Source organism: Pelodiscus sinensis, chromosome 1, assembly GCF_049634645.1.
Source record: "Pelodiscus sinensis isolate JC-2024 chromosome 1, ASM4963464v1, whole genome shotgun sequence".
NCBI classification, from domain to species: domain Eukaryota; kingdom Metazoa; phylum Chordata; order Testudines; family Trionychidae; genus Pelodiscus; species Pelodiscus sinensis.
In genome coordinates, this window is record NC_134711.1 from 15,027,670 (window position 1) to 15,053,508 (window position 25,839).

A 25,839-nucleotide genomic window follows, 5' to 3' on the forward strand; every position below is an offset into this window, starting at 1 on the left:
TGTTAACTGTCGCGTCAGGGAAGCGGGGTGGGGAGGGAGACAAAAGCGGAGTTTGATTGGGCGGGCGGCGGAGGCGCGGTGCATTGTGGGGGGAGCGGCGGCGCGGAGTCCCTCAGGCGCTCATGGCGGCGATCGGCGTCCATTTGGGCTGCACCTGCGCCTGTGTGGCCGTCTATAAGGTGGGTCACGCGGACTTAGGGCCGCCGTAGACGGGACCTTTGTGGCCAGGGCGGTCGTGCAGCCCGGCCCGGGATGCCTGGCCCTGGACAGCCCGCCCAGGGGCGTGGCCCGTTACACAGAGGTACCTGGGCGCGGTTCTCTGGCGGGGGGCGGGGCCTCTAATGCCCCCACGAGGTGCGAAAGACCAGTTCTGAGTGGCAGTCGGTGGGGGCATTCCTGCCCCCCAGAGCCGGGCTGGGGAGCCTGGTTTGGGGTGGGAGGGGCTGACCCACAGAAAAATCAGGGGCCACTCAAAAGTGAAGGGAAAAAACCAAACCCACGTTCCCCTCGAACACCGCAGCCTGAGGGTCCTAGGCTAGTAGCTTTTTGTGGGCCCCCTACATTCTGGGGTGGGGCTGAAACGAGGACTTCAGTGTGGGAGGGGGCTGCTGGGAGTGTGGGGCTGGGTGGGAGCGAGCAGGAGTGGGTTAGGGGGACGCTGACCATACCGCCTGAATTTTCCGGGACTGTCCTGGTTTTAAGTACTCTGTGCCCATCCAGTAGTGAAATGTTCCAGAAAGCTCTGCTGGACAATTCGCTACTTGATGTGGACACTGGCTTGCAGGATGAAGTGATAGAGTTTGTGCTCTGCCATTTCTCTTCCTGCAGCAGAAACTGCGTCTTCCCCCTTCCCTGCAGAGCATGTAGGGTGACTCTATTGGAGCTTTGCCAGCTGGGGTGGGCTTCTGGTGGCATGTGGTTTCTGGCCACTCCACCACCTACTGCTCCACCACCACATGACCCCCTCTTTCACCCACGGGACTGCCTCTGTAGGGATGCAAATGACTAGTCACTTCCCACCCCTTGCTGCCTCTATCAGAAAGAGGTGGAGGGAGGGAAGGAGAGGGTGCTTCAAAGTGGCAGCACCACATGGAGCCTAGGACCTGACCCCGGGGTTCACTCAGCACTGCTTCTTTGAAAAGCCACGAGCAGCCCACGCCAGCTGGGGGCTTTCAGCTGCATGTCAAAGTGGCAACACCACGCGGAGCCCAGGGTCAGCTGGCGACCCCTGGGGTTGTTGCTACATTTCAAAGGTGGAGGTGCCCGTATCAACTAATCAAATAGTTGATGCAAATTGCATCGACTGTTTGATTAGCCAAATAATTGAAATTTTATATCTCTATTCCTCTGTTGCATGGGGCCCCTAGTCTGGCTGCACAGCCTCCTCCTCCACATGTGCAGGCGGCAGTTTGTTCTTGTTACAGCAGCCTCTGCCGGGAGGGGAAGAAGTGGCCAGGTCCAAGGCAAAAGGCGCCAAGTTGCTGCTCCCAGACCTTGACACTTTTGAACTGCTGCCTGACCCCCAGCAGGGGCCGCATGGAAACTGGGTGGGGCACTGCCACCCCCCTCGGGGTGTGCTCAGGCTCAATACCCCTGAGCGCTGCCGCTCTCTCTCCCTCTGTCCCTCGCCATCCTTCTGGGGGAATGGCAGTGAGCATGGTCTGGCGGGGAAGGTCGGGGTTTCTTCACGCACGTGCGCACACACACCCTGTACCCTCAGAGCTGGAAGTCTGACTTGGTGCTGCAGCCTCATGGCTACGCTGGGATCCCCACTGCGTGGAGTGGGGAGACTGAGCTCCCTCTCCCTTCCCACCCTGCTGGGGGAATGACAGAGTGCTGTCCAGATGCAGCAAGATGGGGGAAGTAGTCAGTGCTGGGGGACCTGGCTTAAAAGCCAGTTCCACCCAGTACCATCTCCATGGTGCTGCCTGCTCCCCCTGCCGCTGCCTCTATCATATGCAACAGGGTAGGGGGATAGAGGAGCCTGCTGCAAAGCAGCCTCTGCCCATGGCAGGACCTCCATGGACAGGGGCTGCCACCACCTTGCAGCCCCTGTTCACAATGGCCTGGGATGTCTGCCATGAACAGGGGCTGTTGGACTCTGTGTGAGCCAGGATCGAGCAATCCCGGCTCATGTGGGTTTCTGCACCTCTGCATTTTAAATATAGTAACAGTGTGACAGCACTTACTACATTTAAAATGCAGAGCTGCAGTTCAGGTGGCTCCTGGAGCTGGTATGAGCTAGGACTGCTGAGTGCCAGCTCCTGAAGCTACCCCCCACTACCTCTCTACAGAGGGGCACTTATCAACTAATTGTATTGTTGATACAAATTGTATCAACTACTTGATTAGCCTGATAACTGCAATTTAACATCCTTACCTTGAACCTCAGTCCTCTCTGACCCTTCCCCTTGCCCTGTGGGGCTAGAGTGCCAGAGGAGTCTGGTGTCTCAGTTGGTGAGATCGGTGAGGGTTGGGGGGTTTTGGAGGAGAGTTTTTTTTTCTTCTCACTTGTGTGGTCCCCAACTGATTTTTCTGTGGGTCAGTGATCCCCAAACCAAATAAGGTTCCTCGCTCCACCGTAAATGAAGAAAGCATTGAAACCTTTGTGTTGGACATAAATTAATGTTTTACTTTATTTAAAATGAAGTTTGATAAACTAGCATGAAAAAATTAAAATGCTTCAACTGTTTAATAATTTAAATTAAATTGTTCTCCCTAGCTGCAGCACTAGCAAAATGTTCAGGCTTAATTATGTAATTAACAGTGAGTTTCCATTAGCAATTGGTGGTCTGCAAAAATGTTAATATTGAGCCAGGTGGTTCACAGGCCAAAACGTTTGAGAACCACTGAAATAGTGGCACCCCTGGCATATCTCCTTGAGTTAATGCAATACAAGTTGGATTAATGCAATTGCGGTATAGTTGCACAAAGGTCCTTTAGGGCCCAAATCCATCCCTATTGGCAGAGGATAGTGGGAGAAGTTCTTAGAGGTGTCACACAACACCCTTTACTTCCAGTTGTGTCCATCTTGACCCTGGCTGTACTATCTCCAGGGATGGGGTTTCATGTGACAGGTGGGAGAGGCTTAAGGGATCAAGGGGTGTGGCTAACATCCCCATTTTTGTTTCAGAAAATGAACATAATTAGGGGTTGGTGTGGCTGGTAGGGTGAAGGAGTGGACATGTGGGATATGAGCAGGAGGGGGCCACAGGGCTGGAGCACCAACTCCCCAATGGTGGGGAGGAGCCCCAAGTGTTGGGGATCAGATCCAGACAAGCTGGCGGGGGGTGGTCAGATGTGGTCCCTATGCTGCATATAGGCTGTTGCTCTGTAGGCTGGGCTAGTGAAATGCTAATCTCACTCCTAGAGCCAGGGTTTTTAATTGGCACCAAGCTATTTGTTAATAAACCATTGATGCTATGTGTTAAATTGCCAAGATAGGGAAGCATGCTACTATTTTACTGAGTGACGCCTTTCTTTTTAGGATGGGCGTGCAGATGTGATTGCCAACGATGCAGGTGATAGAGTCACACCGGCTGTTGTTGCTTACTCAAAAAATGAAGAGGTAATTTTTCTTGATGCTGTAGCATTTTTTGTCAGAGAGAAAGAGGAATGTTCTTTTTTCAATTTGTAACTTATTTTCTATTTTGTAGGTTGTTGGTTTGGCAGCAAAACAAAGCAGAGTCAGAAATATTACAAATACAGTAGTGAAAGTAAAGCAGATTCTTGGGAGAAGGTAAGTGAATAGATATGAAAGAAAAAAAATCATGTGGGGAGTTGCTGTATTACAAATTGAAGGTGAAATGGCAAATACTTCTATAATTCCTGTCAGTACACAAGTCTTCTTGTTAAAGCTGCTCTGTCTATTACATTTAAAATCTAAAGGTTAAGTCTGTTCAGAAGTCTGGCTTTGATAAGACGAATCACAGATTCCCCCCCCAAATTGTCTCTGGTTATTTTTTCCGTTATTTAATTAATTGGAATAAGAAGTTAGACTGAATATTCTTTGCCAGTATTGGTTTGTAGAGTCAAATTGAAATAGGAATTTGCTAATAGGTAATCATTACACTTCATAACTTGTCCTAAATAATGGTGGGTTTGGTCTACTTTGCAGTGGTAGTGAGGACTCTTATTACCAGAGTTCATTATTTGTATGCAGAAAAGGTTACAAAGGTTAACATATGGTGCAGTACCTGTCCTGAATTATTTATTGAATTAAAGAAAAGTTCTACCTTTATTTAATAGTTTTAGTCCTACCTAATTAAATGTTCAACCCTGTAAGCATAAAGGCATCAAATATCATCCATAAGATTTGTAACAGAAAAAAAAGTTGGAGAGAATCTGTGTGTAGTCTCATTTTTATTTTCCTTCTGGTAATAACTTAATCTGCTTGTAATTGCTATAATTATTTACAGCTGATATAATGAAAATGCTACTGAAGTATGATCCTGAAATAAAGATTATATTAACTACCTAAGATACTGCTAATTGTTCAGATTTTATTTTATTTTTTTTATCAGTGAGGGTAGTATTAAGTAAATCAGAAGTGATCTGATATTTTCTCAGGATGTGCTTTCTTTTACGTTTTAAAAAACGGAACTTGGTAAAGGTCTTTTTTCCTTGGGTTTTTCTGAGAGAGGGTGAGGGCTCAGAGCTGCTGTTTAGTAATAATCAATGCAACAGGGAGTTTGACTGAAACAAATAAAACACAAGTGGACCGAGTCTCCTAATCTGAAAAAGTGAGCAGTTAGATAGCTGAAACCACATACCCAATGCCACTTGCAAAATTATAGTTTTTAATTTGTTTTCACAGCTCTGGTGATCCACAAGCTGAAAAATATATTGCAGAAAGCAAATGTCCAGTAAGTATGATGCATGTTTTCTCCATAGAGTTGGAAATATGCTCCCTTGGGTAATATGCATTAAGGAGAATTTCTGAGAGGGTGATTCTTTAATGCAGTCAAACTAGCTTTTATTAACATTATAAATAAATGCAGAAAATGCTCCATAGGAAACATGAAACTAAAATGTTTATTACATAAGCAACCACAATACTGAATCTTAAGCTCATTATCCTTGCTACTGGAAAGCTTTGTTGCAAATAAAACAATAAAATGTCACTAAATCAGGATACAGGGCTGATCTCTATCTCTGGAGCTCGCAGGTCTGAGGGTTTGAGTGCCAGATCAACAATTGACTGCCCTGCATTCAGCCCTTGTCACCCCCCTTGCTTCCTGAGGAATGACAGCCAGGTTGCATTAATCCTTGGCCATTAATCTTGATTAAACTCAAGTAAATAGGGACATAACCTAAAAAAATATGAGTTCTCTCCAAAGTCTTCCCTATGTGCTTGGGAGAAATTGTTTTAGGTACTCCATTTCCATTATGTATGAGATCCAAGTCCTTAGGGAGTTTTGGCCCTGTGTTTGAATGGAATATGCCATGGGCTTCATCATTCAGGCCTGGATAATGTATGTAATCTTTATGACCCACCTCATTGGTCAGATCCATTGTGGAGCCATCATACCGTTTGAGTCGAAAACTAATATGAAAATGTTTGCCTGGTTTAGTTTTGTGGGACTAGAAACCAAATTAGACCTAAACATTATTTTTTATTAGAAACATTTTTAAAATGAGTCTTACTGTGTTACCTGCATATGTTGGCTTTATTCCTAGATCACTGAGAAGAATGGAAAACTCCAGTATGAAATAGATAATAAACTTGTTTACCCAGAAGAAGTTGCAAAGCTCATATTCAGTAAAATGAAAGGTAAATAGGGAGTAAAACATTAAAAGTAATAAACCTTAGTTATATTAAGGCATCTTTCAAAATAATATTTTAATCAACATGTTCTGCCTCTGTAAACAGAAACTGCTCAGTCAGCTTTGGGTTCAGATGTCAATGATGTGGTTATTACTGTACCATTTGATTTTGGAGAGAACCAGAAAAATGCCCTTGGGTAAGAAGAATGATTTCTCTTCTTTTCACTTAGATGCAGGGGGACAGAATGGCTCAGGAGATTGTTGATAGGATATGGACACTTCCATAGCTAGACCCCAGTTCTGTAACTGATAATACATGAACAGATTACTCTGTGTCTATGTAATCTTCACAGGTATAGTAGTCTGACTATCCACTAACGGTTACAGGACTGGAACCTTAGTTTGCCAGTTTGAATTTGTACCACACTGATAAAGGTACAATGCTGGCCCTGTTGAAGACTGAAGGGAATTTTGCTACTGGCTTCAATAGAAAGGATTTCACCTCAGAAGTTTTATCCACCTAATAATTGACGTGTTTCATTTGAAATGCTAATGGCCTTAATGCTATTTCTCTGTAAGTATTTTACACCACAATTCTGACCATCACAATTGGGACCAAGTATCGTCTTTATGGCTTATTTTACCAGGAAGCTCAGGTGCAGCATGAGCCTGGAGATTGAACTCTAATCCCATCATAGAATCATAGAATACTAGCACTGGAAGGAACCATGCTAAGAGGAGTCCAGATAGATGTCTATTAAAAATCCCTTTTAAAGAATGAATATTGTGAGTCTTAAACCAGCAAAGGCTTTTGTGTTACTCAGAAACTTTCATGCTCACCAATTAATTTGAGAATGCTAAATTAGTTCAATGGCTGTTACAAATTCGTATTGGAGTGTGTCAGAATGACTTAGTACTTCTGTTTCAAGAATGGAGGCAATAGATTTTTTTTACCTGGAGGAAGTGAATTATAGACAGTTTGAGACATTGAATAGTTTTTTTTGGAAGCAGTCAAGATAATTTGGATCAAACTTAAAACCAAACTTTCCTGCTATATCAGTGCAAATAATTCTTATCTAACAACGTTAGGGAGTTTTACATTGTTATATTTTGTGTTTAAATGTAAACTTTTTCACTTTCAATCATTTTCATATATACACAAATTCAACTAGATGATCCAGTAACAATTTTCATTATAGACAGGGTTTTTAATAGTATTTCTTGGCTAGATCAAAATATCATATTGCATCTGGGCAACATAGCTCTGGTATACGTATGTTGATGAGGCCTCAATAATATATATCACTACGATAAATGAAATGCAGACCTTTAACTGATGTATCTTATCACAGGCAAGCTGCTGGGGCAGCTGGATTTAATGTTATGAGATTAATTCATGAGCCATCTGCAGCTCTCCTAGCATATGGAATTGGACAAGATTCACCCGCTGGGAAAAGGTTAAAATGCTTTTATCTTTGTGTGTGTGTTTTCAATAGTTAACTGTGGTTGCTTGAAAACTGGAGGTTAGATAAATAATAGTGGTATGTAATTATTAAGGCTTTATTATGATCAGGGCTCGCCGAACCGCAGCGAGCCCCGCTCACCAGCCACACTGTGTGGCGATCTGCGCATGTGCAGATTGTTCTGCACATGCGCAGATCGCCCGAACCCGGCTTTTCCAGGTTGTAATTTACTCGCCACGGGCGAGTAGATTGCATTATTTGTCGAGCCCTGATTATGACTATAAAAATGGGGAGGAGAAATTGTATTGTCATAACAATAAATGCAAAAATCAGACTTTGTTAGGAAATGCCCAAACAACACAGTATTTTAATTAACATTAAAGTTTGTCATTGGATATTTGAAAAGTTCTGCAACCTTCATTTCAGGGATGTTAGTAGTTGCCAGGGTAACCGGTTAACCAATAAGCAACTACTTACTGATTAGCCATTCCAGTTAATTGCAACAACCTCCACCCTCTCTCCCCCTCTACGTGCTCTGCCCGCTGGTCTGAGTTTTAAATGCAGAGCATGCAGGAGAACCACCTGCCACACCACGCTGTTCTCTCGCCACAGAAAGAGGCTGCTCTAGCAGCCTCTGTCCATGCGGAGCTTGGCCCCCCTGCAGACGGGCTGTTGCTGCCTTGCACTGCTGCCTCTGGCACAGAGGCAGCAGCACAGGGTGGCAGGTGGCTCCCCAGGAATGGGGCCAGCAGCTAGGAGCGCAGTGGCTGCTGGCCCCGCTCCTGGGGAGAGCTAGAATTTTTAGCAGTTACATGGTTGTTAAAATTGATTTTTAACATCCATATTTCATTTTCAATACAAGTTTGTTTTACACTACTTGATGACTTTGAACTGATAACCCAGGGTCTGCAACCCCTGGCAGGTGTGGCACATGCAGAATATGAGTCGATTTCCCATGACACTCGGGGTGGGAGCTCAGCCTCGTCCCACCCTGCTCCCCACACAGCCAGGAGCTCGTGCTGTGGCTCCAGCTTCAGCTGCAGGCTAGAGCACTAGCACCGGCTTCCTACTGAAAGTGTGTGTGGGAGAGGCCCGGGCGCATCCTTGGGGCTGCTCCTGCCAAGCCTGGGCATACAGCTCCCAGGGGCTAAGGGGTTAAATTCCCCCCTTCCTGACTAGAGTCTTCATCGGGAAGTGACAGAGCTGGGCCTGCTCCACAGAGCCGGAGCTGGGCGGCCGGCACACATGGCATGCCAGGACCCGGGCTGCTCCCCATGGGGTCAAGGAGCCCCATCTCCAGTGCCCCTCTGTGCTCAACCGGGCTGGAGCCAGCCTTGGGCAGCCCTGGGCTGTGCCGGCCCTGGAGCTGCAGGCAAAGGGCTGGGCCAGGCAGGGAAGAGACTACCTCCTCCCCCCTCGCCTCTTCTCACCCCAGCACTGTGATTGTGCTGGGAGCACAGGGATGGGGCAGGAGGGGAGGCAAAGGAGGATGCAGGGGCAGGATGGGAGAGGGTAGGGGTTGCACTGAGGGGTATGGGGCGATGCAGGGGATCAGGTTGGAGGGAATCTTGGGGCTGAAGGCAGTGAGGCTGGAGCAGGGGGAATACGTGAGAGGGGGATAGTTTTACTTTGCAGAAGCTGCACTTTCCTTTACTGCCCACTTCTTTGTCTCCCTCCCCAACTAGCTATTTGTCTGCGTTCTCACCCTCTCGCTTTTTCTGCTGTTACGCCCCAAAACTCACTCTACCCCACCCCACCCTCTCTTCTGCTGCCAAACTCCCTTCCAGACCCTGCCCTCCTCACCGTGTCCTGCATCCCTATCCTGTTCACTGGCAGACTTGTCCTGCACATTGAACCCTTCACTTTGTTCCCACCCCAGAGCCTAAGGGGATCCACAAAATCCACTAACTTTGGAACCAAAGAAAGTAAATCTGGCCTATTGGAAGCCCTGAACCTCAGTCCTCTCTGTCTCTTCCCCATATCCCATGGGGGCTGGAGTGCCAGAAGAGTGAGGTGTCTCAGTTGGGGGCCACATCAGTGCAGGTTGGAGGTTTTTGGAGTTTTTTTGCTTCGCACTTGTGTGGTCCCCAACTGATTTTTCTGTGGGCCAGTGACCCCCAACCTAAATAAGGTTCCCCACTCCTGCCATAAATTTAAAAAGAACTTAATTTGCATTATGTTTTTAACTATAGTTAGAAGCAATGAGTACGATGAAATGTATGTATTCTACTGGTTTAATTTTCAGGGTTTTTTGTTTTTGTTTGTTTATATGGCAGCAACGTGTTGGTTTTTAAGCTAGGAGGAACATCACTCTCTGTGACGGTTATAGAAGTAAACAGTGGAATATATCGTGTCCTTGCAACAAACACAGATGATAGTATAGGTGGTGTCTGTTTCACAGAAGCCTTAGCACAACATTTAGCTTCTGAATTTCAGAGGTAAGTGCTGAATATTTTACAGCTGCAGTAAAACATGAATTGCTATTTATGTTAAGACACTATCTCTTTTTTAATTGTCTAAAAATGTACTGCAAAACCCACATGGCATTCCTGCCTGAATAGTGCCTTGTTACGTCAAATCTTACAGATTGAGCTGGTTTGGGGTTCAATAATTGGAGCTCAAAGGAACACCCCACTGTTGAAATAAATAGTGTTTGAATGGATGTTGCTTTTTACCTTTGAGTCAGTACTGAATACTGGGCTATTGTGTTAGTGGGTACTATGCTACTAGATGTGCCATCTTCTGTGTAAGATCTGCAACCAATGTTCTCTCTATTATGGTCTTCCAGGTTATAAATTAAGCTCTTCAGGGCAGGGGTTGTCATTTGCTGTGTTTGTACCATGCTTTTCATGGTGAGAACCTCCACCTGGTTCAAGGCACTAACTAGCGTATAAATAATGAATAATAATCCCATGCACTTTAGCAAAAGTAGGATTGGGTGAATTCATTTGCCTACATAAAAGAACCCCTGTAAGTTTCAGTTGAATAACATTCATTTTCAGACTAAAATTGTTATATAGTATTGCTGTACAATTTCTTTTTAAAGCTGTCTTATTCCAGTTCTGGGGGGTGTTTTGTTAAATAATGTCAGCTTTTTTTAAAGAAGTTGGAGAATCTATTGTTGTTATGTGTCATTCATAATCGCATTGTCAAGCTTATAGACTGCTTTGAGATCCTTTAGATGAAGTACCATGTCACAACTTTTGTCTAATGTTCTGATTTTTTTAAATAATTCTGATAATTGAAGTTAATATTGATTAGCTTCAGGCTTCTTCCCATATTGCATTCATTTAGGACAATGTTTGTCAAACTGGTGCATGGACCCACTCTGAGAGAGCTGCTGCCAAGTTGCTCCAGTTTATTTAGTTACTGGCTCCGCAGCCAAGGAGCCTCATGGCTCCCATTGGCTGCAGTTCACCGTTTGCAGCTAAAGGGAGACACAGGAAGCAGTGTGTCCTGAGCCACTGCTTCCCGTGGCTCCCTTAGGCTGCAAATGGCAAACCACAGCCAATGGGAGCCACGAGGCTCCATGGCTGTGTAGCCGGTAACTAAACAAACCAGAGTGGCCCAGTAGCAGCTTTCTTAGAGTGGATCCATGGACCACTTTGAGAAACACTGATGTAGGAGATTGTCCTGAGGAGAGACTGATGAAATCTCTACTTATTAAAACTCTAATTCGTGGATTTCACCAAATAGCAGTGTAGAATGTGTCCTTTGCTTGAATTTTGAAGTAGTCATTTTTCTTAGTACAATTTGAAAGTCATTCAGAATAATTTACTGAAAAATGGAAAAAGTATTAAAGTGGCTCCTAACTTCTTGAAAGCATTAATGTATAAGGCATTATGTTTAAAACAGTTTCTCAGTTGTAAAGTTCTCTTTTTAATACAGATCTTATAAACATGATATAAAAGGAAATTCAAGAGCGATGATGAAGTTAATGAATAGTGCTGATGTTGCAAAACATTCTTTGTCAACCTTGGGAAGTGCAAACTGTTTTGTAGACTCATTATATGATGGCCTGGATTTTGATTGTAATGTGTCCAGGTAAGGGTCATCATTTTGGAAGTACTTCTGATATTTTCCTTAGGATTATTTTATAATGTTATATTTCAATTTTGATTGTTTTTTGGGGGGGGAGGGGGAAGTGGGCAGGAAGGGAGTTAGAAAACTTAGTTTCAGAGGGGAGGAATACTGAAAATGAAAACAGGTTTTTGATCTCTTTCTTGCATCACCAAAGTTTCTGCTTCTGTGAATATTTTTGTTGACTTTACTCTCAGATGAATAAAGACTGCAAGAATTGAACTAAGTATGAATGCATACTTCTAGCTGGGGTTGTAAGCAAGTAGTTGACAAGACTAGGCTTATCAGTTAATCTAGTTGACTACAGCCAGTCCCCGGGTTACGTACAAGATAGGGACTGTAGGTTTGTTCTTAAGTTGAATTTGTATGTAAGTCGGAACTGGTACATATTGTAGGAGAAACTCTAGCCAAACATTTCTCCAGAGTTCAGTTTTATTCTCCTACACCTCACTTCCCTCAGTCCTTTATTCTCAAGCTGAGGTGTCTGCTGAGATAAGCCGCTCCGCGTCTCCTTGGTCTGCTGCGGGGGGGCGCTAGCTTCGCTTCTCCCTGGTCTGCTGGGGGGGAAGCAGCTAGTGCGGGGTTGCCTCACCCCGTTTGTAAGTAGGGATCCGATGTAAGTCGGATCCATGTAACCCGGGGACTGCCTGTACTCACATTTCCCTACCCCTTGCTGGGAGAGGGCGGGGTCCCTCAGGCAGCGGGCCGGGGGATTGGGTCAGGGATGCCTGGAGGTAAATAAGGACACGTGGGGGTCAGAGGAGAGGAGAGAAGAAAGAAAGAACACCAAAGGGACAAGGAACGGAAGAGAGGCACAGAGGAGAAAGAGATAGGGGGAAGGAGCTTGCGGGGGGGGAAGGGCGTTGAAGACCGCAAATGCCTTGAAGGAACCCTAGGAGGGCAAGGAGTCTAGTGAGAAGGGGGGAGGAAGCGACCCAGAGCAGTGCGAGTGGGAGGTGGTGGTCACAAAAATTCATTTAGCATTTTAGGGGGTCGTGGTATCAAAGTTTGAGAACCCCTGGGCTAACCATTAAGTATTCATACGGTTAGTCAACTATTCTCTTACCCGATAGCTAACATCCCTACTTCTAGGATTGGATTTCAGGTTCTGACTGTTGACTTTGAATGGTCCCCAGAATGTAGGTATATGTTTGGGAGCAGAATTTCACCTGTATTCCATATGTGCTATTTTCCTGACTTTTAATTGAAGGATTTCTAGTCTTAATACATCATAGTAACATAGCATCTGATTTTATTAAAGACAGGGCTTGAAAACCTTACTGGGGATCTGCTGACCAGAGCTAGATATCAAAAGAAAGTGTATAGGGAGTCCTTATAAATGAGAAAGATAGGGAACTGGGATTTTTTACCAGGTATATTGTTCCAAGAGTATCTTTTTAGATCCACCTCTAATTAGCCGGAATCTGATTAAAATTTTAAAATTCTGTCTCTTGTGCTGAGAGGGGCAGAAACTTTCTTTCCGATCTCCCTTTATCATCACTCTAGTCTATACTACTCTACCCCCACCCTAGAAGCTTGTTTTTATTTCTTTAGAGGATTGTCCTCCCCTGTGAATTCTGCTGCTACTCATTGTTTCCCCAATTGCCAGTAGAAGCAGAATAAAATAGGGTGCTTGGCAGTTCGAGTAGCAGCAGTTCCATTTTGCAGCTGCTGTCTGATACAAAAACAAATTTTAAAAAATTACTATCACAGTAGCAGAGACACTGGAGTACCAACTTTAAAAAGCTTGGATTGCTCTAGTTCAGGCTTATGGATTAATATTTTGTTTTAATGAAAGTGATTGGGGAAACTTTGTACATTCTTTCAACCCATAATGACTTGAGTAGTTGTTGCATAAAAGCTTCTGCCTGTGCTATTACTTGATTTTACACATGCATTTTTCTGGAAATACACTAAACTGTAAGGTCCTGCCAACACATACATGACTTAGAGACTGACAAAAACCTTCTGCTAACTGCATTGATGTGGGGATTGGAGGGGGCAGTAATATCACTTAATTACTGATGATTTGTAAATAATTCTCTGAAGCATCTGAAACAAAGCATTGCCTTTTTGTTAAACCTTGCAATTCTGTAATCTTTGTTAAACCTTGCAACTTTGTAACTCTCAGTAACTTTGCTTTATAAGTTCAGAAAATTACTGTAAACTTGGTGACTGTTGAGCCTTGCAATTTTGTAATCTTTGTAACTCTCAGCCGTTTTGCTTGTAACTTGCTCTCAACTGCATTCTCCCCTGAGATATGAATGTGCGTGTGAGTGGAGACTATTGTGTGTTTGGGATTAGAAACTGCAAGGCTGACCTGTGGAGCCAGGTGATGAGTCATCAGACCAATTAAGGAGACTGCTGCTCCGCTGGATCAAGGGAAGTCTGTTGAGTCAAGTGGATGAGTCACAGGGATTGTACAGGGGCAATAAAAGGAAAGAACACATGGCAGTAACTCTCTTTCTGAAAAGCTCCTCTTTCTGCAGCCAGTTTCTTTTCTGACCAGCTTCCCATCCACGATCAGCAGACAGACCCTCCAGAATCAACATGCCTTGGCTCCTTCTGCAACCCATATGCCTCTGTAAGGGTATGTCTAGACTACAGGGTTTTGTTGACAGAAGTTTTGTCGACAGATACTGTCAACAATGCTTCTGTCGACAAAGAGCGTCTAGACTACATCCAGTTCTGTCGACAAAGCAAGTCGCTTTGTTGACATAACAGTGTGGACGCAAAGGACAGTGTAGATGCAATAATGCCTTCTATCGACAGAACTCTGTCGATAAAAGGCGTTATTCCTCGTAGAATGAGGTTTACATACGTCGACAAAACTGCTGAGTTTTGTCGACGTTATGTCGACATAACTCAAAGGCAGTGTGGATGCAGGTATAGTTTTGTCGACAAAAGTCCACTTTTGTTGACAGTACCCTGTAGTCTAGACACACCCATAGTGTGTGAGTGCCTGAGGGCAGGAATGAATATGTGCAAATTAGTGAATGAATGAAGGTGTGTTTGAGAGAGAGAGATAGTTGGTTCCCCTTTAGTTTAAACCTTTAGAGCAGCTCTATCCTCTTTAGTTTAAACATATAGTCAAGCAGTGGTCCCCGACGTGGTGCCCACGGGCACCATGTCGCCCACCGGGGCATTTATGTGCTCCTGCCGAATCATCTGGGCCAGCCCTAGGTGCGTGGCTCATGGGCGGCCCCCGGGCGCGCGGAGCATGCATGGCCCCGCCCCTGGATGCCCAGGATGTGAGTGGCCCGGCGCCTGGCAGCCCTGAAAGGTTGGGGACCACTGATATAGTGTATGTGTAAGTGTGTTAAGTATTGGGTAATTGACTAATCGAATAGTTGGTGCATTTTTTGCATCAACTGTTCAGTTAGTTGATAGGGCGCCTCCGACTTTGAAGTGTAGCAACCGCCCTATCAGATAGAGGCAGCAAATGGTGGGGGAAAGACACAGGTACTTCAAAGTGGCAGCACCTCAAGGAGACCGGGGTCAGTTGCTCTGTGCAGCTCTGCCACTTTGAATGCCATGGGGAGCCCAGTGTCAGGCTCCTCATGGCATTTCAAAGTGGCAGCATCTCGTGGAGCCCGGAATCAGTTGGGGAATCCCTTGCTGATCCCAGGCTTCATACAACACTGCCGCTTTGAAATGCTGCATGGAGCCCAGAGTCAGCTGGGGAGTCCCTAGCTGACACTGGGCTCCATGAGACGCTGCCACTTTGAAATACCGTTAAGGAGCCTGATGCTGGGCTACCCGTGGCATTCAAAGTGGTAGCGCTGCTGCTTTGAAGTACCCGCCTCTTCTCCTCCCCTCCCCCCCTTGCTGCCTCTATCAGCAAGAGGCAGCAAAGGGAGGGGGGGAGAATTTGCTTATCAGATAGTCGACTAGTCCTTCAAATCTCTTTTAATGTGTACTAGTGGAACTTTGGGTAAGGCAAGATTTTTTTTTTTTTAAACGCGTGTTAAGTGCTTCTTTTTTTTTTTTTTCAGCTGTTTTTCACAAAAATAAAATCAAAGTTGAATCCACAACTTTCTTGATGTATCTGTGAAACCATAATATTTCTGAGACTTTCACATCAGTACATGGCTCCTGCTGCTACTTAATTCTACCAGTTAAAACTATGAAAACAGTATGCTGTTGAAAATAGCTTTCTTTTCCAAAGGATGAGAAATTGTATTTTCTGTTTACTTTGCATTTTCTCTGTTTGTTAAACAGGGCCAGATTTGAACTGATTTGTTCTCCACTCTTTAATAAATGTGTAGAAGCAATTAAAAAACTCCTGCAACAGATTGGATTTACAGCAGATGACATTAACAAGGTAAAGAATCTTTTCTTCTGAGGATGCTTGTTAACTCATTTGGAAAAACACCTGGGAAATATATTAATAAGGAAGGAATCCCCAGCTGACCCTGGCTCAGGGTAGCGCTGCCCTTTTGAAACTTAGCGCTGGCATTTCAAAGGGACAGTACCATGGGAGCCCGGGATCAGCTGGAGTCCGCTGCGGCTCCCAGGCTCTGCTCTCGCGGCCTGTTGAAAGGCAGTGGTCGTGTAGCAAAGGGGCAGTGCTGCAGGGAGCCTGGGGTCAACTGAAGACTCTAGCTGATCCCAGACTCCCACTGTTCTGCCCCTTTGCAAAAAAAGATAATCCTCTGAACTGTTATTCATGCTAAAATTCGACACTTTACATCTGAGTCTGAACAAAGGATCTAGTTATCTTACCCATTACAAAGATAGCTTCCCCAATTATCACCTCTAATATCATTATCTCACAGACATTTACCTCCCCCTCCACCCCCATTCCCCTTCTGTTCTTAAATGTGATTTGTCCTTTTCATATGTGTTCATTTTTTTTTAATTGTATCCTTTGGTATATATGGTTGTGACAATTTTCTTCCACTATTTGATCTGAGGAAGTGGGTCTGGCCCACAAAAGCTCATCATCTAATAAACCATCTTGTTAGTCTTTAAAGTGCTACATAGTCCTGTATTTTGTTTCAGCTACACCAGACTAACACGGCTACATTTCTATCACTATTCTACACTGCACTGTTATTCTGAAATAATAGTCTTTATTCCAGAAAAACCGTGCTAGCATCCACAGAGCAATTGCATTATTTTGAAAGAAAATGGAAATAAGAGGGCTTTTTGTGACGTTGGTAAACCTCATTCCACGAGGAATAACACCTCTTCCAAAAAAAGCTCTTTCGAAAGAGGGTGTGTGTGGTTGTTCCACTGCCACTATGTCGAAATAGCTACTCACCAGGGCTATTCTAAGTTATTCCTCCCCAGTGCTTCCTAGGGCTCTAAATTGAGAGAGCGCGTCCTCATTAAGGGAGCCTGCCTAGGATTAATTTTGAGGCTTCCCTGTAGTGTGGACGCTGAATTTCGAAATAAGCTATTCCGGAAGATATCTTCCAGAATGGCTTTTTCTGAAATGAGCTTAAAGTGTAGACGTACCCTAAGGGTTCAAAGGTCAGACACAAATAATGTATTTACATATTTTTATTGTAGTATTTGTGTGGCTTTTATTCAGTGGTCTACAGAGCAGTTTAACCTTTCATAATATAGTAGCATATTCACTTATGTTCTGTAAAAGTTTTGAGATCACTGAGGAATAACATTTTTCAGGTAGTTCTATGTGGTGGCTCTTCTCGAATACCAAAATTACAACAGCTGATTAAAGACCTTTTCCCAACTGTGGAGTTGCTAAATTCTATTGCACCAGATGAGGTCATTCCCATTGGAGCAGCCACAGAAGCAGGGATCCTAGTAGGGAAAGAGAACCTCTCGTTAGAGGAGGAGGCACTGTCTATTGAGTGTTCTGCTAAAGATATTCTTGTTAAGGTATGTCTCATTTTAATACTGTTTTTTTTAACTCCACTGATGCAAAAACAGATCAATATTGGTGGTGACTTACTTAGAAATGTCTTATTCACTGATATTATTTCAGTGGTGGTAGACATCAGTAATCTTTCTACCACTAGCAATTACATTGCAACTTCTTACTAAATAAATCAACATGTAGGGCTTGATCCATAGCCTGTCAAAATCAGTAGAATTAATAGGCAGTAGGTTTAAAACAAACAGAAGGAAGTTTTTCATCTCTCAGCACACAGTCAGTCTGTGGAATTTCTTGCCAGAGGATGCGGTGAAGGCTAGGACTTTAACAGCGTTCAAAAAAGAGCTAGATAGATTCATGGAGGTTAGGTCCATGAATGGCTATTAGCCAGGATAGGTAGTAATGGTGTCCCTAGCCTCTGTTACTCCAGAGGTGGATGATGGGAGGGATCATGTGAGGATTACCTGTTGTGTTCCTTCCCTCTGGGACATCTGGTATTGGCCACTGTTGGCAGACAAGATACTGAGCTGGATGGACCATTGATCTGACCCAGTATTTCTGTTCTTATGTTCTGTTGATTTCACTGGGCTTTGGATCAAATCTTTACCATGCCATAACAACTGAATTTACCATTCTAAGTGAAGTATTTTCTATAGCTACAATAGGAAATGCTGCAAATACTGCTTTGCTGCAGCATTTGCCTTTATTATGAGTTTTAATTATTTATACTTTTAAACCACTGTGTGTGTCTGATGATTAAAAATCAGTTTTCTCTTGCTTACTTCCTGTTGAGTGGAGTAAAGTAAAACTATAGATTACGGAAGTGATTCAAATCTGAAGACATTACAAAGTTCATAAATTAGATATATCATGCTAACTTTTCTTGTTTGTTAGGGTGTAGATGAATTGGGAACTGACAAATTCACAGTGCTGTTTCCATCAGGAACTCCCTTGCCAGCACGAAGGCAGCACATCCTTCAGGCTCCAGGAAATAATTCTTCTGTATGTCTTGAACTATATGAGTCTCTAGGGAGAAGTCTTGCAAAAGAGGAAAGCAAATTTGCACAGGTTAGTACATACAAGAAGTTGTTAATTTAAATTCTTGGTGTAAATTATTTGGAAAGCATCAATGTACAAGAATAGACTTTTTGTTGGGAGTGGTAGGCACCACACCGGTTTCTCTAGAAATTGCCTCTTTAATCCATTCCCATAAGCATATCGTACTGAGTTTCCAACCACAGTATTTTTAAAGGAATTCTACCTTTACCTACCACTGCTTTGCAGACTTTTTTTTTTTATATGAGCACTGCTGAAATGCAGCAAGCAACCAGCCCAGCAGTGTACTGCACAATGGTAAGTTAGGAGAAAAAAAACTTTAGCCAGAAATGGTGGGATAAATAGCATATAACGTGCTACAGGTTTAGTTCTAGTCTGCCTAGAATGGATAGGATCTTGGTTTTAATTACTGCTTTGAAAATACAGTCTCAATCCTTCTGATTTAGAGAATTTAAAAATCAGGTACACTCGACACTCCCTGTATGAAAAGTGGTGAAGATGCAATATTAGCTTAATGCATAGAGAACTTGGCTGCAAATCAACAGAATCCTTGAGGAAATGCTTCCTCCAGAAAGCACTGTTTGTCTGCATTCTGTACAGTGCTTATCACATCTAGCTGGAGGTACTTTCATACCACTTCTTAGCCAAAGACCAAGGTTTACAATTATTTGAGCTTTTGAGAATTGAAAATTTACATAGTGAGTAATTTAGAACCTGATCGTCATAAGAGGTGGTGAGCATGTTCAACTGCTACTGAAGTTAATGGGAGTAGACAGTCCACTGCCCCTTTCAAGAACAGACCTTGCATAGTCTTTTCTACTTGAAGGACTTCCTTATATGAAGTGATCTCAAGAGAAGGGTAGAGCCCTACTTATATAGAACTCTCTTGCATGCACACACACAGACTTAACTGTTTTGCAACCTACCTTACATCTTAACTTACAAGTAATAAATTCAGAACAGACTAAATAACATGCAGCTTAACTACAGCCTGTACAGTTTTGATTATTTTTGGAAGATGCAGTACTTGTGGCTTTTCTGAATTTTTGTCACCTCCATTTAGGAGAGTAAGGGTACGTCTAGACTACCGCGTTTTGTCGACAGATACTGTCGACAAAGCTTCCGTCGACAAAGAGTGTCCAGACACATTGAGTTCTGTCGACAAAGCAAGCTGCTTTGTCGACAGAACTCCGTAGTCTGGACGCAATGTTACAGGCAATAACACCTTCTGTCGACAGAGTTCTGTCGACAGAAGGTGTTATGCCTCGTAAAATGAGGTATACCAGCATCGACAAAACTGCTGAGTTCTGTTGACGTTATGTCGACAGAACTCAGCGGTAGTGTAGACGCTGGTATAGTTTTGTCGACAAAAGTCCACTTTTGTCGACAAAACTAGGTAGTCTAGACACACCCTTAGAATCACAAATGTAGGACTGGAAGGGACTTCAGTAGGTCAAAGTAGGAATAAGATCTTCCGGAAAAGGGCGCTTTTTCCGGAGGATCGGGGCCAGTGTAGATGCTCTTTTCCGGCTTTTCTAAAAGCCGGAAAAAAGCGGCGGACATTTTTATTTAAATACCGCGGGGGATATTTAAATCCCCCGTGCATTTTCCTATTGCGATTTCAAAAATTACCATGCCCCTTCCGGAAAAGGGGCCAATGTAGACGTAGCCCTGGTGTTGGCCACTGTTGGCAGACAGGATACAGGGCTAGATGGACCTTTGGTTTGACCCAGTATGGCTGTTCTTATGTTATGTTCTAACATTTTATTTGCATATTCATTATTTACATAATTAATATGCAAATAAAAAGTTGCCTGCCCGCCTAGCCCCAACCCAGCCCCTTGCTCCCCAGTGCCTAACACCCTTTGACCCCTACGTCCTGTGCCTTTTGAACCTCTGACCCCTACAGCCCATGCTGACACCCTCTTGTCCCATGACCTCCCACGCCTTCCCCTTTGATGCCACCCCATTCCTGTACTCCGCAGTGAGGCTGCCCCCTCTAGGGAGCGTGGCTGTTGGCAGCGTGCACACTCCCTCCTCCTTTGTGCTCTTTCCTTTTCCAAGCATGTGTCTTGCCCCCATGGGTAAGTGCGGCCGGAGAAACATGGAGCCCTGCCCAGGCTGCCATCTTACCTGGGTGGGAGAGGGATGGGGGGGAAGGCGCCTTCTGCTCCACCGTCTCTTGCCACTGCTGAGCAAAATTGGCCTCGCTGGGGGCGGTTTGTTGGCGGCGCACATACTTCTTCCTCCTTCGTGGAGGAGAATGCAGAGCCCCAGCCAGGCTGCCATCTTACCTAAGTGAGGGGCGGGAGGAGAGAGGGAAGTGCCTCCTGTGCTGCCACCGCCTCAGCCCCAATGCTACTGCCAGGCAAAATCAGCCACCACGGCTGCTGGACATGAGCCACCACAAACAGCCGGCTTTGTGACCCAGCAGCTAGATTATCTGACAGGTGTTTATTTAACCTGTTCTTAAACTTCCAGTGACAGACTCTGCAACCTACCAAGGTAATATGATTCAGTGCTGAAAATGCCCTTGCAGTTAGGAAGCTTTTTCTTAATGTGTAAACTGAATCTCACTTGCTACAAAATAACTCCATTTCGACTTGTACTACCTTCTGGGTAAAGGAAACAATGTCTCATCCTCTTCTTTGTACAACAGCCTTTATATCTGCTTAAAGACTTTTCCTGCCCCCTTTCCCTCGTCTCTTCTCCTAACTGAAAAAATTGGGTTTGTTTAGTTTTTCTTTCTTTGTAAATTGAACTTCAATCATTTGACTGCTTTCCTCTAGAGATGCTGTCCACATCTTTCCTAAAGGATGGTGCCCAGAATTGGGCCTGATCACTGCTGAGTAGGAGGGAAGATTTACTCTTGTTCTTGTATATGCTCCTGGTAATACATCCCAGAATGATGCTCACTTTAACAGTATTATTGATTGATCTTTAGTTTGTGATCCACTATAACTCCCTGATTCTTTTCTGCAGTATTCCTTCCTAGGCAGTTATTTCCCATTTTGTATTTCGGTTGTTGATTATGAGTATAGCACTTTGCATTTACCTTTACTGAATTTCTCATATTTCATCAGACTAATTTCTCCAGTTTGTCAGCTGAGTTGAGGTCCTTGTTTTAAAATCCTACACTTTCAAGAGTACAACAGAATAGGCAAGTGGGCTCTAAAAAATTAGAGCAAAGGAGTTCAGCATTAACTTTTATTGCATTTCTGGAATGTAGATACTAGTTCTCTTCATGTATTTATTTTGCTTTGTATCGGTGCATATTATCATTAGCCTTTTTTTTTCCAAACAGATTGTACTCCGGGATTTAGATAAAAAGGAAGGTGGTCTTCATGCCATATTAACTGTTCTCACTATGAAAAGGTATCAAAAATCCAAAATATTTCCTTGTCAGTGAGTTAACTCACTGAGTGCCTGTGAAAACTACATTTTGAGAGAAATAGCCTTTGTTTCTGCTGCTAACTTCATCTGAGAATTTATATTTATTTTTCTCTCTCAGAAAGAACGGCGGTTAATTATCCATGGGGAGGAGTTTGTGGGGGCATCTGATTTATATTTTTCTAGCTTCCCCAAAAGCAGTGAAATATTGATTCTTGATATCATGATGTAAAGTTTTTGTACACACTATGTTGAGAGATATTTTCAAGACTTCTTGTGTCTAATATGTAAATATTCCACTTTTGCTTAGGGATGGATCCTTACATGTTACCTGCACCGATCAAGAGACAGGAAAATGTGAAGTCATCACTGTTGAAGTGGCATCATAAATTTATTTGAAAGGAGACTTTTTTTGACTTGTTTCTCCAAGTGATGGGTGATAGTTTGTTTTAAATATTTTTAATGCGCCATTGAAGACTGGAATAAACTAGAAAATAACATCATTTCAACACCAAATCTTATATTTATTTTAAGTTACAAATGGAAAAAATGCTAAAGATCACTTCAGACTTTCAGATAACTTTAAGATTTGCATCATGTATTTATATATTTTAAGTTTCCTAAAATGAAACACTCAAATGTTTTATTTAGTAACAGGAACTGTTGATTCATCAGTCATGACTAGCCAACCAGCAAACACGCAAAAATCAGTCACCTTTTTGTGGATGAGTCTTTAAATTTTGTACCAAGTTATATCAAAACTTGAGTAATTTTAAAACTTCATCTAAAGACTGGCAAAGTCTGATCTCTTTTGGAACTGGGAGTACTGAGTGCGGGTGTCATTAGCTTGAACAATGTCAAACGGCTCTGTAATCACTGTGTAGAAAGCTTGTATGAGGGAAGGTGTGTGTGTGTGTGTGTGTGTGTGTACATTTATAGAATAATAAAATATGGTTTTATATACATGTTGACACACGCCATACTTAATGACATGGATGCAGACAAATCTCTCAAACCCAATACAATAAATTCAGATCATTACCTGGTTTATGGTGGATAGGAACTGGCATGTTTCACTGCTTAAAGTGTAATGAACATAATTTACAAATACAGTTTTTACAGTACTTGGGGTCCAAGTTTAGAGAAGCTGACCACTGGCAGTCCTGTTTATCAGTTCACATTGACTTCAGGTCAGCATCAATTCAGCTCCTGGTCTAGCTCTTTCAGCTCAGAGAAATGTAAAATGGTTAAAACTGTAACCCTGATTGACTGCAGTAGTACAGTACTTCATCCTTCTCGCCACTCCTTCAATTTACGACCCTTTAATTTCAAGCTGATCTAGTGCTTAAGGTGCTAGCATAAGAGTTGAGACCCACATGCAGTTCCCTGCTTTGCTGCAGACTTCCCATCTGACCATAGGCAAGTAATTGAAACTCACTTTAATATATTCCCCCATCTGTTAAACAGGGATAACAGTATCGGGGACCTACAGGTTTAGTGCTTTGGAAGAGTCTCTAGGAGGAACCCCTTCAGTGTGTCAGACCCACAAGGGATCTTCCTCTTCCTCTAAGTAGGTCATGCTACCATTCTGCCTCCTTGTCTGAACTTTAGGGGATCTTGCACACCTTGAAACATTTTTCCTGTAAAACTCAGGTATCATTTAAGCAGTAGAGCCTCTTTTTTGATTTGTTCAGAGTCCCCAGTATCAACTCATCTGACTGTACACCTCTATAGCTTTGGGACTGAGAGGGTGAGAAAGTGGAGCCAGTCCACAGGGTCTACCATGTACAAATGGCCAGTCTTTTCAAAGCCAGTGACATAGGCATCTGATTACAGGGGCAGCGTTTTGTATCTATGCTCCCTGCAAGATTGATATTCCAGGGAGAGTTAATTGTGGGGTTCTTAGCTGAGAATTGACCATGGGAGGTCAGACTGAGAATTACAGAGCCAGAACAGTGGCATTCACTACAGCTTGGCTGGGCTCTGGATTAACCAGAATGGTCTACCTATGCTTAATTTTCAGTTCTCTGTGCTAAGCATAGGGCTTTCTATGCAGTTGACTAATAAACTCTACTGTTTTAACAAAGCTGTTTTGCCACTGAAAGTACTCACACTGCTGGTAGAGACTTGCATCATCTCAGTTTGAGCTTTGTTCAGTGAGTCCAAGTGTGAAGCGGGAATGCTGGAACCCCAGAGTTTGTCAAGGAGACTGGAGGAAGAGTGAGAACCCTTGAGTGGTCTGGCACACTGAAAGAATTCCTCTGAGAGCCTGTTAAAATGCTGGTGGAATAGTACCAATCCTGTGAATCTGGGACAAATAATACTCTCATAAGGGTATTATGAAGACAAAATCAATAAAGATTGTGAGGTACTCAGTACAATCTAAAACTTTTATTTGGTGGCAAAATAAATGCATTTGATCAGTATTCCCTATGATTCTTCTTACCTTCCTAACCATACACACAGACTATAATGGTTAGGCAATCTAAGTGAGTTTGAAATCCTTAGACTCAGACGACTGAAGGTGAAATCCTGGCAAGATTGTCTTGGTCCTGTTTGTGACATACAAAATGTTAATATGAGAGAGACCTTAAAAACTAAGGTCCTGCTAGCTCTCATACCCATGAGATCCCAAGTAATGTAAGGAATGACTGTTGTGTGCTGAATGTGCACTTAGCTGCTATCCTCCCCCTCTAGATATGATTCTGATTCTGGAGTGTATTTATTTTTCTAACAGACAAAGCAAAGATTTCTAATAGCAATAAGATTGACTGGATTATAGGCACGCAATGGTTAATATGCTCTTGTTGTTTGTCAGTAAACAATTGAATTGTTATTGGTTTAGTCTGGCAACTACTAAGTCCCCTTGGGGAAATTCAGCAACAGATCTTATAGATGTGTAGAAGAGAGTACAGAACATGCTGCCCTGGTTTAGTTCCATGTCATCTGTTCATTCCTCACAAAAATGAACAAGCAAGCTGGAGATCAGTGCTGTTGCTAGAATCAATATTCTGAAGTTAACCTGAGTTCTCCAGAATGACCCCAGGACTTGGCAGCACTATTCCTGCTGGCCAGATCAAGGATTGGAAGCCCCCTTTTATTTTTTTTCCCCTGGTAAACAATCTGGACTGCCCATGGGCCTATGGTTGTATACTAGGACAAAAATATTTTTGGGGTGTTGAAAGAGAGCTCAGTGGCAACCAAAGTGTAGGAAGACAGAGTCAGGAAGAAGTAGAAGAACCCAGGAAGGGGACAAAACAAGGAGGGATAGAAGAAAAAATAACTGGACAGAAAACAAATCTGTGGTGACTGGAGAATATGGAAGGAGGAGGAAACAAACAGGTGTGCAGAAGAGTACCTTCCTTAAACTAATAATTGCAAATAATATTAATATGAAATGTCTAGTGTCTTTTCCATACAGTAAATTATCTCAGAAGAGCTAAGCCCTTCATGGGGCCTGCCTGGATGCTGATATTGCCCCCTTGTCCCAAGCAGCAACCTTGTCCTATAAGGATATGCTAAAAATTCATAAGATTGAGATAAGAGATAATAGAGCTGATAAAAAAATTGGTATCGGCAGGGGGAGGGAGAAACCCCAGGGAGCCCCCTATTGCATAGGAGAGCTGAGCAAAGATGGCAGGTGCCCTGCCTCTCTCCCCTAAGTTGCTCCGTCCCTGCTTCTGCCTCCTGGAACTCTGTCGCTCCTCCCTTCTTCACCTGGCCCAGGCCCTGCTGACCAGGAGGGTCTAAACAATAGAAGGGCATAAGGCAATAGCCTTATTAGCCTAATGGTTAATTTGACCGTTAGCTGTTAGACCTAGTCCATCCTGCTGCCAATACAAGTTTGTTTTTTAATGTAAATTTGATAATACATTCAGCTAGTATACATGTTCCAAGTGTTGAGGCTTCTACCACTTCCCTTAGAGCCACAGATCACAAACACATCTACGGATGTGGCTACCCACAGACATAAAGTAGATGGCCGCAGATTTGCAGGGCTCTATGGATAAGGACTCTCTGGTTTAATTGGTTCTAAGAAGAGTGAGATTTCAGTCAGTTCTGAGTGACAATTTAAATATCTTATTGTGACATGCATTACAGTAGCCTTCCTTGTTTTTTTAACCAGCTTTCAGATTAATTCAAAATAGCAAGAGCTGGGAGTTCTATAACATCAGTCTCAGGAATTAGATACATGGCCCATGAGACTATCCCAGTGGTTACCATTTTTCGAGAAAAGGC

The 25,839-nt window shown here is 43.4% G+C and overlaps 1 protein-coding gene across 2 annotated transcripts; it reads left to right on the forward strand.

Annotated features, from left to right (window-relative positions):
- Positions 1-28: 28 nt before the first annotated feature.
- Positions 29-24,024, forward strand: HSPA14 (heat shock protein family A (Hsp70) member 14). 2 transcript variants are annotated; one of them, XR_012903232.1, is made up of 14 exons: positions 29-179; positions 3,488-3,568; positions 3,657-3,739; positions 4,817-4,865; positions 5,680-5,773; positions 5,873-5,963; positions 7,119-7,223; positions 9,506-9,667; positions 11,118-11,273; positions 15,531-15,633; positions 16,944-17,159; positions 18,098-18,222; positions 21,515-21,585; positions 21,911-22,006. XR_012903232.1 is itself a non-coding variant. In XM_075926084.1 (14 exons), the coding sequence occupies exons 1-14, from the start codon at positions 123-125 to the stop codon at positions 21,987-21,989; spliced, it is 1,521 nt and encodes a 506-aa protein (XP_075782199.1). In that variant the 5' UTR covers positions 29-122; the 3' UTR covers positions 21,990-24,024. The 2 variants fall into 2 exon arrangements, 1 of the variants encoding a protein (XP_075782199.1); XM_075926084.1 differs by having other exon boundaries at positions 18,049-18,222; positions 21,911-24,024.
- Positions 24,025-25,839: the final 1,815 nt, after the last annotated feature.

Bases quoted from the DNA above. Each gene is read 5' to 3' on its own strand.
- HSPA14 (XM_075926084.1), top strand. From the start codon at position 123: ATGGCGGCGATCGGCGTCCATTTGGGCTGCACCTGCGCCTGTGTGGCC. The intron at 180-3,487 runs GTGGGTCACGCG...CTTTCTTTTTAG, and splicing joins CCTGTGTGGCCGTCTATAAG to GATGGGCGTGCAGATGTGAT. The intron at 4,866-5,679 runs GTAAGTATGATG...CTTTATTCCTAG, and splicing joins TTGCAGAAAGCAAATGTCCA to ATCACTGAGAAGAATGGAAA.